At 35.0% G+C, this 15,157-nt stretch overlaps 1 protein-coding gene across 7 annotated transcripts in view; it reads right to left on the bottom strand.

Moving 5' to 3' along the window:
• Positions 1–15,157, bottom strand: part of DMD (dystrophin) — a 991,087-nt gene that overhangs the window by 722,628 nt on the left and 253,302 nt on the right. Inside the window, exon 9 of one of the 7 annotated variants that reach the window (XM_018084043.3) lies at positions 14,345–14,467. The exons of the other annotated variants lie outside the window; for them this stretch is intronic. Within the exon in view, the coding sequence (XP_017939532.3) occupies positions 14,345–14,467 (123 nt within the window). The remainder of the gene's footprint in view (positions 1–14,344; positions 14,468–15,157) is intronic. 7 annotated transcript variants of the gene reach the window in all.

Below are 15,157 nucleotides of genomic sequence, written 5' to 3'. Positions count from 1 at the left end.
CTCATTTTGAAAACGCCCTTTGTGGGATTACAGCCTCAGAAAATAGCACACATAATTCACTCCCTAAATATGCCTCTTATCATGTAAGAATGACACCACTGCTTATTCTTTCGGTTCCCCCAAGTTTCTCATTACAAAATCCTATTTTATGTGTCTTTGTATTTCAAAATTATAACTGCTAAAACGTTAAATGATAAAATAATCTTTTCAATAATCAAGACTATGTTTCCTCAACAGATGACTTCAGACAGAATAGTTCCGTCATTTCTGGTAATAAAACTCGTAAGATAAATTGGTCAGGCTGCTTGTTATTATAATCATAACTATTTCCTTGCTCTAAATGAGGCAAGCACTTTCTTTTTATTAAGTATTTAAAAAATGCCTCTGTGAATGAATCTTAGGTTAAGAAGACTTTTTTTTTACCTTTCATCTGAAAATCCACACAGGTTTTGCCTGAAAAAAATGCAGGTTTTGCTTGCTCAGTTGAGACAAGTTAGATTTTTAGTACCTGATTTTCTCGGTGGTTACATTTGTACTGCATATGTTTCCACCTGGAGGAACTGACCTGTCCTTGCAACTGCAGTTTTGAGATGCAGCAAATTATTAGGTCATTAAAAATCAATGGAGCTTAGGCAATATACATGCTGAGAAGAAAAAAAGCCAGAGCCAGGCAGTATTGATGAAAGTACATTCATTACAAAGGAAGGAAAATGTTGGAACTATTGACAGGAAAGGGGTAAAGGAAAATGAATCTCTTCAACTACGTTATTAGGAACAGCTTGTACAAATAAAGACTGAAAGAGACAAAAAAAAAATTTATTGGCATTACAGCAAAAGTTTGCACCTTGGGATCTGGAGTGTAGCAGTTGTCTTAAGACAGATGAAAGCCAGTGAAGAAAACTGGAATAAATTGGCTTGGGAAAGAGACTAAGACTGAGAACTGCAAGGACAGGTAAAATAGTACAAAGACTTAAGGGACAGGAATCAAGGCTGCCTATAATGATCAAAAATTTTCTAAGAATTTAAAACTGTTTCATTTTGCATACATGGTAAGTCAGTGATTCACAAAAAGATTTTCTACTTAGCTTGCTTTCTTCGATGCACCTGTACTTGGAAAAATATCAGAGCAGGTTTTGGTTAGTAGCTGATTGATAAAAAGTGTATCAAAACATACTGCTTTTATAAAGTCTCCAGGGAAAATTTTCAGCCTATATTTATTTAAGGGTTTCAATTATATCGAGGTTTTTGCTCTGAATTTAAAATGTATTGCTGTTTCTGGCATTGCTGATGACAGGAGACACTTACCTCTCTAAGGAAGGCACTTCTTATTCAAGCAATTAAGAATCATGGCTCCAGACAGTTATATGACTTGATGTGGATGTGTAAATCAACTGTCTATGACTGAATGAAATTACTTTCATCGTACACCTACAACAAAATTATGATTTCTTCCTGTTGAAATGGCTGGTCTACCAACCATTCTTCAAACCTTCCCTTTTGTGATGCAAGACCAAGGCACACTTTAAGGGGACGCATATTTCAGGTGCTGTCATGTCATGCAGTAGACTGAGATCATTTGGGCTCTATATAATAAATAAATAAGGGTACTCTCCACATAAAGAAAGGTGAGGCTTTCACCCCAGGATAAGTTTTCAGTATTAAACAATGACTCTTCACAGAACTCTCCAGTAGTAAATGGTAACAGGGTCCTAATGAAAGTCTATCACAGGTCAAGAAGCCTGGGGTCTTTTCCCAGTAGGGTTAGCAGCAAGGTAACTCCAGGTCAGCAGATTCAGTTTATTTGAGAAATGTCCATTGTGTTTTATGCTGTCACATACACGAAAAAATGGAAAAGTTAATTTTAGCCACTGATGATCAGACTAGCGCAAAATTTCAATTGTGATCACAATTTCAGGAGCATGAGAAATACTCAAGATGGGATAGAAAATGGTCACATTTATTTAATTTTAATTTTTAAAATGTAAATTTTAAATGTAATAAGGCTTAAGTAACACCCATTTTGAAGTAGACTGCTCTGACAAAGACATTTTAAAGGTCTTTAATATCCCTTCTTACCCAAACCATTCTATGAAATTTTCTGTTCTAAACTGTATTCTAAAAATCTTCATGAGCAGAAAAACTACTAAGTCTACGAAGAGAAAAAATGAATAGAGACCGTTGAATTATGTCTTAGTCAAAAGAAAAGCAAAAGGATTATGCAAAAACATACTAAACTATTTCTTTAGCATGTCATACAGGAGATTGAGACAAAAATTTAGACTGTACTCCCTTTCTCTCTGATGACAGACAAATCAAGAAACAAACATCAAAGGGTATCCTGATAAAATATGAACAGAGATTTCAAGATTAAGATTACAGAAATGCAGGCCAAGAGTAAAAACTGAAACCTCTCCCCCAAAAATCAAGGGCTTTTTTTTTTCATTTTCATATGTACTTAACTGTGAACTCTACAGCCTCATAGTTAAAAAAAAAAAACTATGAAAATATGTATATATGGTTCCATCATTCTGGAAGAAAAAGTATCCTTCTCTTTTCAGCATCCTGTGCAGTTGTTGCTATCTCTTCCTCTTTTTTTTTTTTTTTTTTTTTAATTCTCTCTCTTCTGCCACTGCTGTCAGCAAAATCATGTTATCCCATAGCACAAAAGACCCTCTAGCCTTCTCAATAAGAACTTTAACTCCAAAACTCTTTTTATGTATTCCACACAATACAATATCAAAATGCCTTCAAAAGCATCAACAGTAAGTGCATTTAACTATAATAAGATATATCTACAGTATGAGTTTTTCTTTTGAGAAATAAAGACTCTGGGACAAGGGCCAATTAGTGGACATATTAATCAGTTTCTGTGAAGTTGAGGTTGAGGTCCTGAAGATTTCAGAGTATTCAACATGATGTGCTATTAGAGTTGGAAGGAATTATTAAAAAGTGATTTTGCAAAGTCATCTAAAATCCTAAATAGTGAAATTTACTTGAATAGGCTGAATATCCCATTAATGGTTCTTATGTGATTTATCCGTATTATATTTAATCTTTTCCTAAATGTATTTTAGCTTCTATTAAAGAGGCTCTCCTTCTTCAATGGAAGCCACGACAATGAATACATTTCCAATTTAAAATTAAAAACTAACCAATAGGCTGTTGCAGAAGAGGTTCAAGCAATTTAATGTTTTTTTTTTTTCTTTTCAAATTCTGCAGCGTGACTACCTTGCTTGTAGCTGCATGCTCTGAATAGTAAATCAAAAGCTGTGAATCAGTCAAAATGATAACCAGTCGTCTCATAACAGGGTTTTCCTCCTCTTCTGATCACAGAGTCTCAGGTTTATAAATTGGATAATAATACAGAAAATATAAAAATATTTCCAAATGATAATAAGAGCAGGAACTACCAAGAAGTACTTCTGAACGCACTGAAAATTATATAGAAAGCTTTCCTAAATGTTCACAGAGAGCAGCAACTTGATGGAAGAACAGGATAAAAATCCAGTGAGGACTTTTAAACATAAAGATGCAGTTTCCAGCTCAGGAAATTGCTGAGCCACAAATCGGTGGAGGCTGAGGAAGTGAGAATATACAGATGTACTCAGATACAAGTACTAATGAGGTACATATGAAAACATACTTAAAGAACAGTGACTTACAAGTTTCTAAATTCTCATTACAGAGACAATATACAACTGATGTGTAACTTTGTAGCTGCTAAATTCTTAACAGACACTAGTAATTCTAAAATTGTCAGTTTAAAATATACATTATAAATATACTCTTTTGTAGCCATATTCTTCCTTACCATTACTCTTTCTTTCTCAACAGTTGTTATTCATCTTTCTCTTTTCCCCTTTCCAGTTGAGATTTAGCAAAAAAAGAAATTTCTTACTTCTAGAATTGGAGACATGTTGAGGTTTACTTATTTATCCACAGTACATTCTCCTATTTTTGCTCTTCAAATGAGTATCAGAATGTTGAAAAAGAATCTGTAAATATTTTATCAGATACTTTTGCCTGACATTGCTTATGTGGCAGAAAAGAATTGCAGGTGCTTTACAGGTGAAATTCTGCCAAGCAATATTATCCTTCCCCATATCCTGTAGACATGTACTCATATTTTCTAAAATATAACACATGACTACAAACTATAGCTACTAAATTGCATATCCATTGCAGTAGCCATCATGCACATTCAAAGAAAAGAAAAAAAAAAGCCAGAAAAAAGGCTAAACAGTGAAAGGTAAAGTTAAAACTGGGAAAATTAGGAGGCTAAACATGAATGAATTGTTAAAACTTAGTTTAAAAGCCATCAATGCAGCAGAAAGTGACTTTGAGACTGAATTTAAAAGAGAAAGGAGAGACAGGAAAACACTAGAAGGAGCAAGACATGGCATGGCATAACAGAGAAAGTATTTACTTGGTTGACATAGAGAAGATAAAGATCATTGTGATTAAGAATGTGAATAAAAATAAAAGAAGTCAGAGAAATAACCAAGTGAATTTTTAAGACCACAGATATTGAACAGAAACTGAATATATTCTGAAAAGGAACAGTAGATTATAGACAGACTAGAAAACATTTTTAGAAAGGTTACCATACTGAACAATGCTAATGACACAGAGGGGCTGCAGTAACATACAGCACATACTGTGCTGTGGAATTAATTTCTTATTCATTTTGCAGTGTAATTCAAGCGGCAAAACCTATGCAACCATGTAGACATTTATTGTTATCACACCTCAATACCTTTTAAAATTAACACAATGTTGTAGAACCTCTATTTTTGGATGTTACTTTCAAATTCAAACTCAACAGTCAGGAATTACAAAAACAATCCTGATTACAGGAACATTGTATTTCCCCGAAAATACAAAAAGAAAAAATCCCCAAGCTCTTTTCCTTGGTCAATATAAAAAGTGAAAATCAAAATTAATCACAAAACTGTTAATCTCTTTTTATATGTATAACACCTCAACAATGAAGCTCACTTGTTAAGTGTATGAAATAGGTTATGCTGAACAGAAAAATACCTCACAGGAACTACAAAGCAGCAAAGGATGCACACAGGAAACAGGCCACCTCTATAAATCCCATAACAGAATGTCAATTTATTTTTCATCCCATCCTCCCCTTGTCTCACTGATAGTCTCTGCATCTGAAGTTGCTGCTCTCTCTATGTGATGCTCCTGACACAATCAATGTTTGCATGATGTTTTTCTTATTTTTTATAGAAATCTTTAGAGTTTCTTATCTCTGCTCTCTCTCGCTATCTTGCTTTCCCCCCCTTCTCCCTTTTCTGGTTTATATTTTTTGTTTGCTTCTGACAGACAATAATATGATTTTTAAAATTCCTTTGTTAATGCTCCAGAAGCAAAGTATCAGAACACAAAATGAAGACAAATCAATATTAGATTTGGTTTATTTGTGCAAAAAAGATAGAACTGAAACTCAGATGTGTTCTCCATTGAACAAAGTACAAGAAAAAAAATATTTCAAACTAACAGACAGAAGATCTTCTCTCAAAAAGAAAGAGAAAAATGCTTTATATACTTCTAGAGTGAAGAAATATCAACCTTTGTATGTAAGAATTGGAAATTCAGAAGCTGACACAAGCAATATACTGGACAACAGTTCATAAGTCAACTGTCATTTTTTTCAAATGAAGATAAAAAGCACTTTTGGTAGAAGGTGCAAATATTGTAACATTAGGTAGGATGCTAAATACCAAAGAGAGAAACAAAGCTGAAAGATTATAGGAGAAATAAAGAAGGTAGAAAAATATAAACCTGGAAGACTGGAACTCGGAAACTCGGATATCATATTTTCACCTTGATTTTCTCTAAATACACATGCCAATTCTATATATATTAGTGGGAGCTATGCTTTAAAGTTAAACCAGTCTCTTGAACAATGACATACAAAATAAGATCTTTATTCTTTTCTTATTTGTGCTTGGGAAGTAAAAAAACTTTATTTAAAAATATTTTCCAAATAACTTGCAAAACACTTAGCAGAAGTAATTCCATAAGAGAGTGCTACTGTATTCTATTAATAACTTTGATTTTTAAGCGAAGTTCCACTTTGTACCCCTTTAAAATATATGTCTGTTTTTTCGAATTTGATGCCTCACTACATCATCCAGAGTTTATTTAAACTACTGTTTCTGTAATGACATCGGTATGGGGTAACTAAAATTTCCTTTTTCATTTTTAAGAATTATTTATTCCATCAAAAAATATATATATTATTTCTTTACTACAGCTAAATTAAGTTCTAAAAAAAAAAAACCCAAAAAACAACAAAAAAAAACTTGCTGTCTAAACACCATATTGTTCCATACAGTTTTTTCTGGTTTTGAAGTTCTAACTTTACTGTTGTATTATGCTTTCAGGGCTAGAATTTCTGAAGAAAGTTTGAACACCTAAAAAATCGTTTGGTACCTTCCATTCTAAATGTGTTGTTCTTTTAAAAGGTATTATTCCTTCCTATCTCTTCCCTTAGCTCACTGATCACCACAGGCTAACACACCTGTATTAATAACATTAGATAAATGTTAAATATTAAAATATTAACAATAATATTAGAATACTTGTAAATCTCAGAAACCTATAAAGCAAAATTCCTTAATACTATTGTACATAGAGAGAGAAGCCTTTGCTGCATGAAATGAACATGGAAAATCTATGAATACTTTCTTCTGTATACTTCTATCTGAAGTCTGCACCTGCACACCAAAACCACAAAGTGCATGTGGCAGCATCTTAGACTGTCATCTACACAAACATTACAATGCAGTTTCTATTGCATTAAAATCTGTGTGAGAAAGAGAGAAACCAGGACTTTCATGATCAGTAGAGATAAGCAATATGTCCTTTTCAAAGGTCACTACTTCAGGTAAACATGCAGACCTGCCTGCTGTACAAATCTGAGCTAACAAACCATTCATGGCATTTCCTACAGACCTACAACTCTAGTTTGATCCTGCAAAATATCAACTCAAATACAGGAGGAAAAAATGGTTATCCATTTTCCCACAGTGTAATCATTTGGGCAAAAGGACATTCAGAAAACAGAACCTCCCACTGACTCAAGCAATTAATTGTTCATTCACTTCTCAAAGTCCAACTTTTGCATTTTCAACATAGGACCATTTGTCGTGCACCAGAAATATTTCAGATTTTACCATGAAGAGTATTATATGCAATTGAGGGCACAAAGGTTTTCTCCACAGAAGCCTTAATGTTTTCTGATAGAGTAAAACATGAAGCTCTTTCCTCAAAGTTACAGCTACAGGTATTTCAAGGGCACAGTGCATATCCTACCCCCATTTTTAAAGCTATCTTAATTAAAAACACTCTTCAGTTTTACTTTAGCCAAATAGAATTCAATCACAGGATGGTGTAAAGTAAGACAGAAAATTTGGTTGAATTATACAAAGTAGAGCAATTAACACTCATCAGAAGTAACAAAATATGTTGCTGCTGCTACATTATTATTAAGTTTTAAAATAATGTTATCTAAAACTATGAAGCAAAATTGTATCATACTATTGAGAAGTTCACCTGATATACATAGATGAGTAAAAATCTAATAATACTGCTATTTAGAATTATGTCATAATTTTATCTCTGGACAAACGCTTTAAAATGCATTAGTGTGGTAAATTGTCCTGTTGATTTGACAGTTTTCCAAAAGATATGAGTTCAGTCTTTATTTCTTCTGTATTTCAAAGGTTTTACTGGGTGTAATGAAAGAGTGCAAAGAATTAATTGCTTGCTTTCTCAGTCTCAGACTAAATTCACTTTTCCTGTGTGCATAAACTGAAAGGTCTTTCCTAAGGGTTTGAAATAGGGATGCATAATGATTTCAAATTGTACCCTCAAGTTCTTTCCATTTCAGTTCTGAAATCAGGAAAAAATGAACACTAGTCTGTCTACCAGTAAGGATTTTCATTAACATTGGCTCCTACATTTCATCTAGCTCTTCCTTGCATCAAATCCACTGCTGGTACAAGCAATTCTACAACTCTAAAGGTCAGGAGGGGGATTAAATCTGTTAATTAACATATTACGGATATAAACCCCTGTTTCCAGTATATGAGTATATGTCCTTATTTGCTGTATCTAGTTCCATTTTTAACATACCATACACATAAAATATGTTCAAGAGACTCAGTGGCAAAAAACAACTTAAAAGAATACTTTTAAATGTTATGTCTCCTTTATATCTTATTGTATTCCTTGATAATTATTTAAAACCCATAGAAAATGGGTTTCTTTTCAAAATAAGAGAGGAAAAAAGACTTGAAACTTCAAAATTCAATTATTTTTTTTAAAGATGAATGCTCTCACTCATATTAACAAGGTGTTGAATTTAGCAGTAACAGATTTATACCACAGGTTAGAACTTGTATAACAGACTTAACAAAAAAAGAAGCAGTTATCTCACAGCTCAGCTATGAAATTATGAATCTCTTGCTAAGTTTGCTTTTCAAAAAAAAATATAGGTGAAACTTAAAATAACACTGAAGCTAGTTAAAAGGACCTAAAAATAAACTATAGGTAAAAAATAATCAGGGTATAAATGTGTTATTCAAAGTACGTACAGTTCTCTGTTCAAAAATACATTCACCAATAATGTAATCAGGAAATGACTGGTATAAAATTTCCATGTTTCTAATAGTTAAAAAGAAAAAAAAAACAACCAAGCCCTCTCCACTTTAAAAGTAATGCAAACCAAGTTCACCTAATAAAAAGTGGTTTTGTTCTTAGATATTTCCAACCACCTATAGGTACACTTGTGATTATTATATTATTAATTTATTCAGAGTTATTAAATTCAATCTCAATATACAGCATATGAAAATATATTTTATCTAGGAATTTATACTTTGTGAATAACATATTACCCTTCCTTATCAGTCAGCAATGAACACTATTAATTCATATAGGATGCACCACATTGCATTTCTAGCGTTCCTTTGTTTAAACACAATTATATTTTAAATAAGAAATGTTAGTTGAAAAAGTCTTACATAAAAAAGATTCTCTCATGTGTTTTTATAAGGTCAGTTAAAAGGGAAAGTTAAAAGGGGATGGAAAGGTCAGCAAGTAACTCGTTTTTACGTCAAACTAAAGACTTGTCATTACCTACTGGAGATGGAAAAAACCCCACTCCATTAGTGATTGTGAACAGGCAAATGTACAGGGAGCAGATAAGTTTCACTTCTGAGCTCCAGGCATGATTCTGAAATTTCACTTCTGAGCTCCATGACTGATTCCTCCTACTTGCCAGCTACCAGCCATTCTAAGTTTTGCTAAGAAATGCTCTAGACAAAAGGAGTATGCTCTGAATCCTCCCATTATTGAAGAGGCGTAAGACAGAAGCACTAATTATGAGGCTGATCATGAGTTGTGCTTCTGCCCAGACTGTTTAGTCAGGGACAACATGGTTATGCAAAGAAGACCTACTGATGAAAAGAGACATTCTGAAAAGAAAAATACCTGCCAGGAAAGAGAATAGGATTTGGAAATAAGATTGAAAAGATGCTGCCTAGAAGAAAGATCCTGGAAGTGAGAGGAGACCCTGTAGATCAGAGAATCATAAAATATCTCCAGTTGGAAGGGGCCTACAAGGATCGAGTCCATCTCCCTGCTCCTCACAGGACTACCTAAAACTAGATCATGACTAAGAGCAAATTCCAGACCCTCCTTGAACTCTTATAGTCTTGGTACTATGCTACTTCACTGGGGAACCTGTTTCATTCACTGACCATCCTCTCAGTGAAGAACCTTTCTTTAATGTCCAGTCTGAACTTCCCCTGAGACAGTTCCATTGCATTTCCTCATGACCTGTTGCCAGTCAACAGAGAGATATGTGGAGACAAAGTAGCAGGGGATGCCTAGGGATCTTGGCCAGGGATGTCCAACACCTCTAAATGCAGGCAGTGACACAGCTCAAGCTGACACAACTTTCTGCCTGGCCTACCTGGACCAGCAGAAACCTCTGCCTGGGTAAGTGGAGAGGGGAAAGTTGAGACCTCAAGGGTTTAGCTATGGAGAGAACCAAATGAGTCAGTGTGTGAATAAACAAGGGGACTAAAAGCTCTGATCTCGCTGGATTCTTAAATATCAGGATCCAGATTCACTATGGGTTGTCACTAACCCATGAGACTACTAATATTTTTGACAACAAAAGCTCTTGAAAAACGAGTCTACAGTATACATTCAAATAAAAAAAAATCCCTCAAAACTTAGTTAGAACTGCTGCTGGAGTCTATACACAAAGCAGTGACAGGAAACAACTGGCGTGCTGACAACCCTGCAGGCTTGGAGAAGAAGCCATCAATTTGCTAGACTGTTATTGAAAATATGAAATTCACTTGAAACTGTTTGCTTCATCATTTTGCAAACTGTTCCTTGAAGACATGGCATTCAGGGGAGTTCCCTAAGAAATCCAGAAGACTTGTACTTAGCTTCATTTTTCCACTTCTTCATTTCCTTGTTTTGTCCTCTGTAGCAGTTTTTGCTATTTTATTATGGTTAGTCTAAATCTTAGGGATTTTACTTAGCTCTGTAGAAACAGTTTCTAACTTTCTGAATGGAACAAGTTTCTATTTAAATGAGAACACCTAAGCTAACAGTGGGGATTATACTTGTTGTCCAAATTATATCCTTCATGACCTTGTGATTAAATGTGCAGATAATTCAGTATTTCTGAAGTTTCCTTACTTCTACTTTAAATTATTCCACAAATCCCCCCAATGCTGGCAATGGGATATTTTCTGTGATGAATACCTTACATTAGAAACACTACCAAGAAGTTAAACTAAGTTTCTCTCTGGTTGTACTTTATGAGAGCTGTCTTCTGATGCCTCTCCAAAGAGCACTTTACCACAAGGCAATCAGGACATATTCGGATCACAGCCTCTAGGTAAAAGAAAGGTCTGGTTTAGTTCAAAGGAAAGCAATACAGCAATTCTGTGATGCTGTACCACTGAAGTGTTTGGCACAGATGAACCCTGAAGGGTCTCAGAGAGGAGGTCTTGCAACACTTTTAAAGGAGTTAAATTGCCAGCAGAAGACCAAGAGCGTGGCAAATTAAGGGTCTAGAAAACCCAAAATCGAAAGAGCAAGACTGCCAGAAGGATCCTGTGTTGTGTGAATAAGTTCAGTTTAATTTTGTAATGGGTTTTTAGTGACTTTCCAAGTTAATTACTATAGTTATGTACATGAGAAAGACTGGTACAGTAACTTTGTAAAATCCATATTAAAAACGTCAGAGAACATGAGCAAAAATGCAATACAATACTTCTGTAAAACAACAGTAATGACTGGAGGATTAGGAAATTCCCACAAACTAATGACGAGGGTGAGGCCTGAGGTGAAGCCTTTAATTCTTAAATCCCAAATCAAATCATCATGTGCCAGTGAACACTGTCCTCATTTACCACTGGTGCATCTCAATTTATTTCAATTCAAATATACTAAAGTTTGTCAGTTTAAATGTTAAGAATAATTCTGCACACAAGCTCTGTATTTCATATAACACAATGTAGAATACATAACTCCTGTCAAAAGAACAAAAATCTACAATGATAGAGATGAATGGGTTTGATTTTGAAGAATTGATAATTTAAGGCAGCCAGACTCACATTTGACCTTTTAGACAGGCTTGTCAAAAGCTTATTTACAGAAGTACCAGTCTCAAAATATACATAGACTTCGTTCATCCCAATTTTTTTCATCGCTTACATTTTCAGCACTGTTTTCCCAACAGGGTATGAAGGGTACCCTCACTCAACTTGCAGGCAACACCAAGTTGGGTGGGAGTGTTGATCTGCTGGAGGGTAGGAAGGCTCTGCAGAGAGATCTGGACAGCCTGAATTGGTGGGCCAAGGCCAATTGTACGAGGTTCAACAAGGCAAAGTGCCGAGTTCTGCATTTGGGTCACGCCAACTCCAGGCAAGTCTCCAGGCTTGGGGCAGAAGCACCAGCAAGTTGCCCAGCTGAAAAGGGCCTGGAGGTGCTGTTGGACAGCTGGCTGAATAGGGCCAAATGTGTGTCCGGGTGACCAAGAGGGCCAATGGCATTCTGGCTTGTGTTAGAAATACTGTGGCCAGTAGGACCAAGGAAGTGATTGTCCCCTTGTACTTGGCACTGCTGAGGCCACAAATCAAATCCTGTGTTCTGTTTTGGGGCCTTCACTACCAGAAAGACATTGAGGTGCTGGAGCATGTCCAGAGAAGGGCAACAGAGTTGGTGAAGGGTCTGGAGTACAAGTCTATGACAAGCAGCTGAAGGAGCTGGAGGGGGGTTTATCCTGGAGACAAAGAAGCTGAAGGGAGACCTTATTTCTCTCTACAACTACTTGAAGAGAGGTTGTAGCAAAGTGGGGGTCAGTCTCTTCTCCCAAGTGATAGAAAAAGAGGAAATGGCCTCAAGTTGTGCTAGGGGAGGTTCAGATTAGATATTGGGAAAAAAATTGTCACTGAAAGGGTTGTCAAGCACTGGAACAGTCTGCCCAGGGAAGTGGTGGAGTCACCATCCCTGAAGGAATCTTGGCAGCATTAGGGTAAGTTGAACTCAACGTTCTTAAGTGTCTTTTCCAAACTAAATGATTCTATGATTCTATATCATAAAAAGTTTCTTTTCTAGGTACTTCAGTGTTTTACAATGTTATTTTTTTTCTTGAATTCATTTAAGGCTGTATGCTAGATGTCCTATGGAGGTAGCACATAGCAAGCAAAAAATGAAGCAGTGAGATAAGAGTTTTGCCTGGGATCAATATAAGGAACTGCTCTGATAAAACAAAATAGAAAGTAAACCCAGTACTCTTTTTGGTCAGGTGTTCAATGAGATGAATCATTAAAACAAAATCCAATGCTTTCATAAATAGAAAACAGAAGTGAAAGGCTAATTTTAAATGAGGATTTTGAAATGACTCAGAAAATTAACTTGAAGATTCTTTTCTTCTAAATGAAGCCAAACAGACTGTCTTATTACAGAGAGTGCACACAAGAAAAAATATAGAGCTGGAAAGCCAGGCAAGCCTTCTGTAACTGCTAAACAGTAACTGCCATCTGAAACATGTCAACAGAAACATTTTCTGTTGGACCTTAATTAATGTTAATACAGGGAATTCAAGGATTCAGATTTGAGAAGTGGATTCCTATACCAGGATCTGCATGAGTTTATGAGCACTCTTTAAGTAAAAAGTTAATATCTGTTACAGCTGTAGCACAATAGGGCCCAGTTCTGGTCAGGTCTTCAGATTCTGCCAACTTGGTAGATTTTTAATATTATGGTAGGATGAAACAATTATAACAGTTTTAAACATCTTGTTTAAAAGGTGTATGAATCATCACTAGAACGGGATTTCTGTTCTGGAGTATTTAAAGAAAGTCACCATTCAATAAAAAACCTGACGCAGTGTAGATTCGTAAACACAGTGTTGAATTGAAGCATAATTTTGCAATAATTTTTTATAAGTTAGACAGAATTAAGTATCCAGAAGTGAACTGAAATTGTATTGCCAAATACATGCAGATCTTTTTTTCCCAAAGTAATGAAAGGAAAGCACATTGCAGTACACAATATGATCTTGGCTCCCACACTTGTCTAAAGTTATAAAAATTCAACTACTGAAATGCTCATTATAAGGATTGCTTATACAAGTTTTATTAAACCACCACAGCTACTAAAAAATAATAATAATAATAAAAAAAACCCCACCAAAAAACCTCAAAAACCTAACCCCCTAAGCTGAATGCTGGCATGGTTCCATTTGTGATAAAAATTACCAACTGTTGTAATCCAATAATACAAGTCATATAAAGAATATTAAATTTAATGTTCCTTTTATCTTTTTTTCCTCAACTACAATAACCTTCTAAGACATGCCATCACTTGCTATTTTCTTACATAAGAAAGATTAGGAGAAGAAAGAGAAAACCAATGGTTCTTGTTTTTCTATAACTAAACCAGAAACAGAAATATAATAATTAGATGCCAAATACAGCTTATATTTGATTTGTTCCTGTAATACTTTTTTAAGGCAATGTATGTACTATTTTGAAAAATAACTTTACAAAGGAAGCAGTTTATTATTTTATAACAGCTGTGCTTGCATGTTATTCAACCCTAACAATCAGCATAACATCTATTGCCAGCCATGCAGAAATACACAGTAAAAAGTAACCACTCGACAGAAAAAAAAAATCCTGGAAAAAGCAGGGCATCAAGGTCAAGGTGTAAGCAAAATGCACAAGCTCTTTCACTCCAAGCACAAGCTTAATAAAGCAGGTTTTTTAAAAAAATTACAATATTGACAGACCTGTGGAGGAACCTGCCTCCTTTTTTGGTCAGGGGATGTGACATAGACAGCTTGTGCATATGCATAACTTTTGAACCGCGGTTTAGGAGAAGGCGAAGGTCCCTGGGGTACACTGACTGTGATCTACAAATAAATTAGAGGCAGAATGGACACATGGGTAGGAGCATGGATTATAGAAGTATTGATTTTAAGAGGAACTGAAGAAAAACAGGCAGGAAGGTCATCACCACTGTTATTTTTCAAGGACAATGTTTGTATTCAGAAGGCAAAACTGGGATGGTGTTAAGGAAAGCTCTCATTTAATCTGACATCCTTACCAAAAGCAACAAACTGTCAGGACTCAATACCAGCAGAATACCAATGTAAATTAAAGCTTCTTTATAATTTGCAAGCAAAGGCAAGTATCTTGTGGCACATCTTGAATAAACAGAGTCAATACTTATCTGCTCAGTACTCCAAAAGAGAGTGAGCATTCCAAAACTAACATACATCAGATTAAATTCAGGCAAGCACACCAGGCCTAAAATTCACTAAACACTTCAACAGAGATTATCTGATTATTTCAGTCAAAACCATAACTGACATTGGCAATCACAAATTAATTCCAAGTATTACATGAGCTTTTTGAGAGGCCAATTGTAAACCGAGATTATCTTAAAATACAAGCCTGTAGAAAAAATGCTAAAAAAATTAGAAATGTAGCATGAATATGTAGAAATGTCAATTGCTATATCTACATGTTTATTTTTAAATGTAAAGCCTCCCCAGTTCCTTTGTTCTTCCTCTAGGTGCCCTACTGCAATTAAAACACTC

This window comes from Manacus vitellinus, unplaced genomic scaffold (genome assembly GCF_001715985.3).
Source record: "Manacus vitellinus isolate BGI_N305 unplaced genomic scaffold, ASM171598v3 scaffold_7_pilon, whole genome shotgun sequence".
Classification (NCBI taxonomy): domain Eukaryota; kingdom Metazoa; phylum Chordata; class Aves; order Passeriformes; family Pipridae; genus Manacus; species Manacus vitellinus.
The sequence above is the reverse complement of the archived record's forward strand: the minus strand, read 5'-3'. Positions and strand labels throughout refer to the sequence as shown.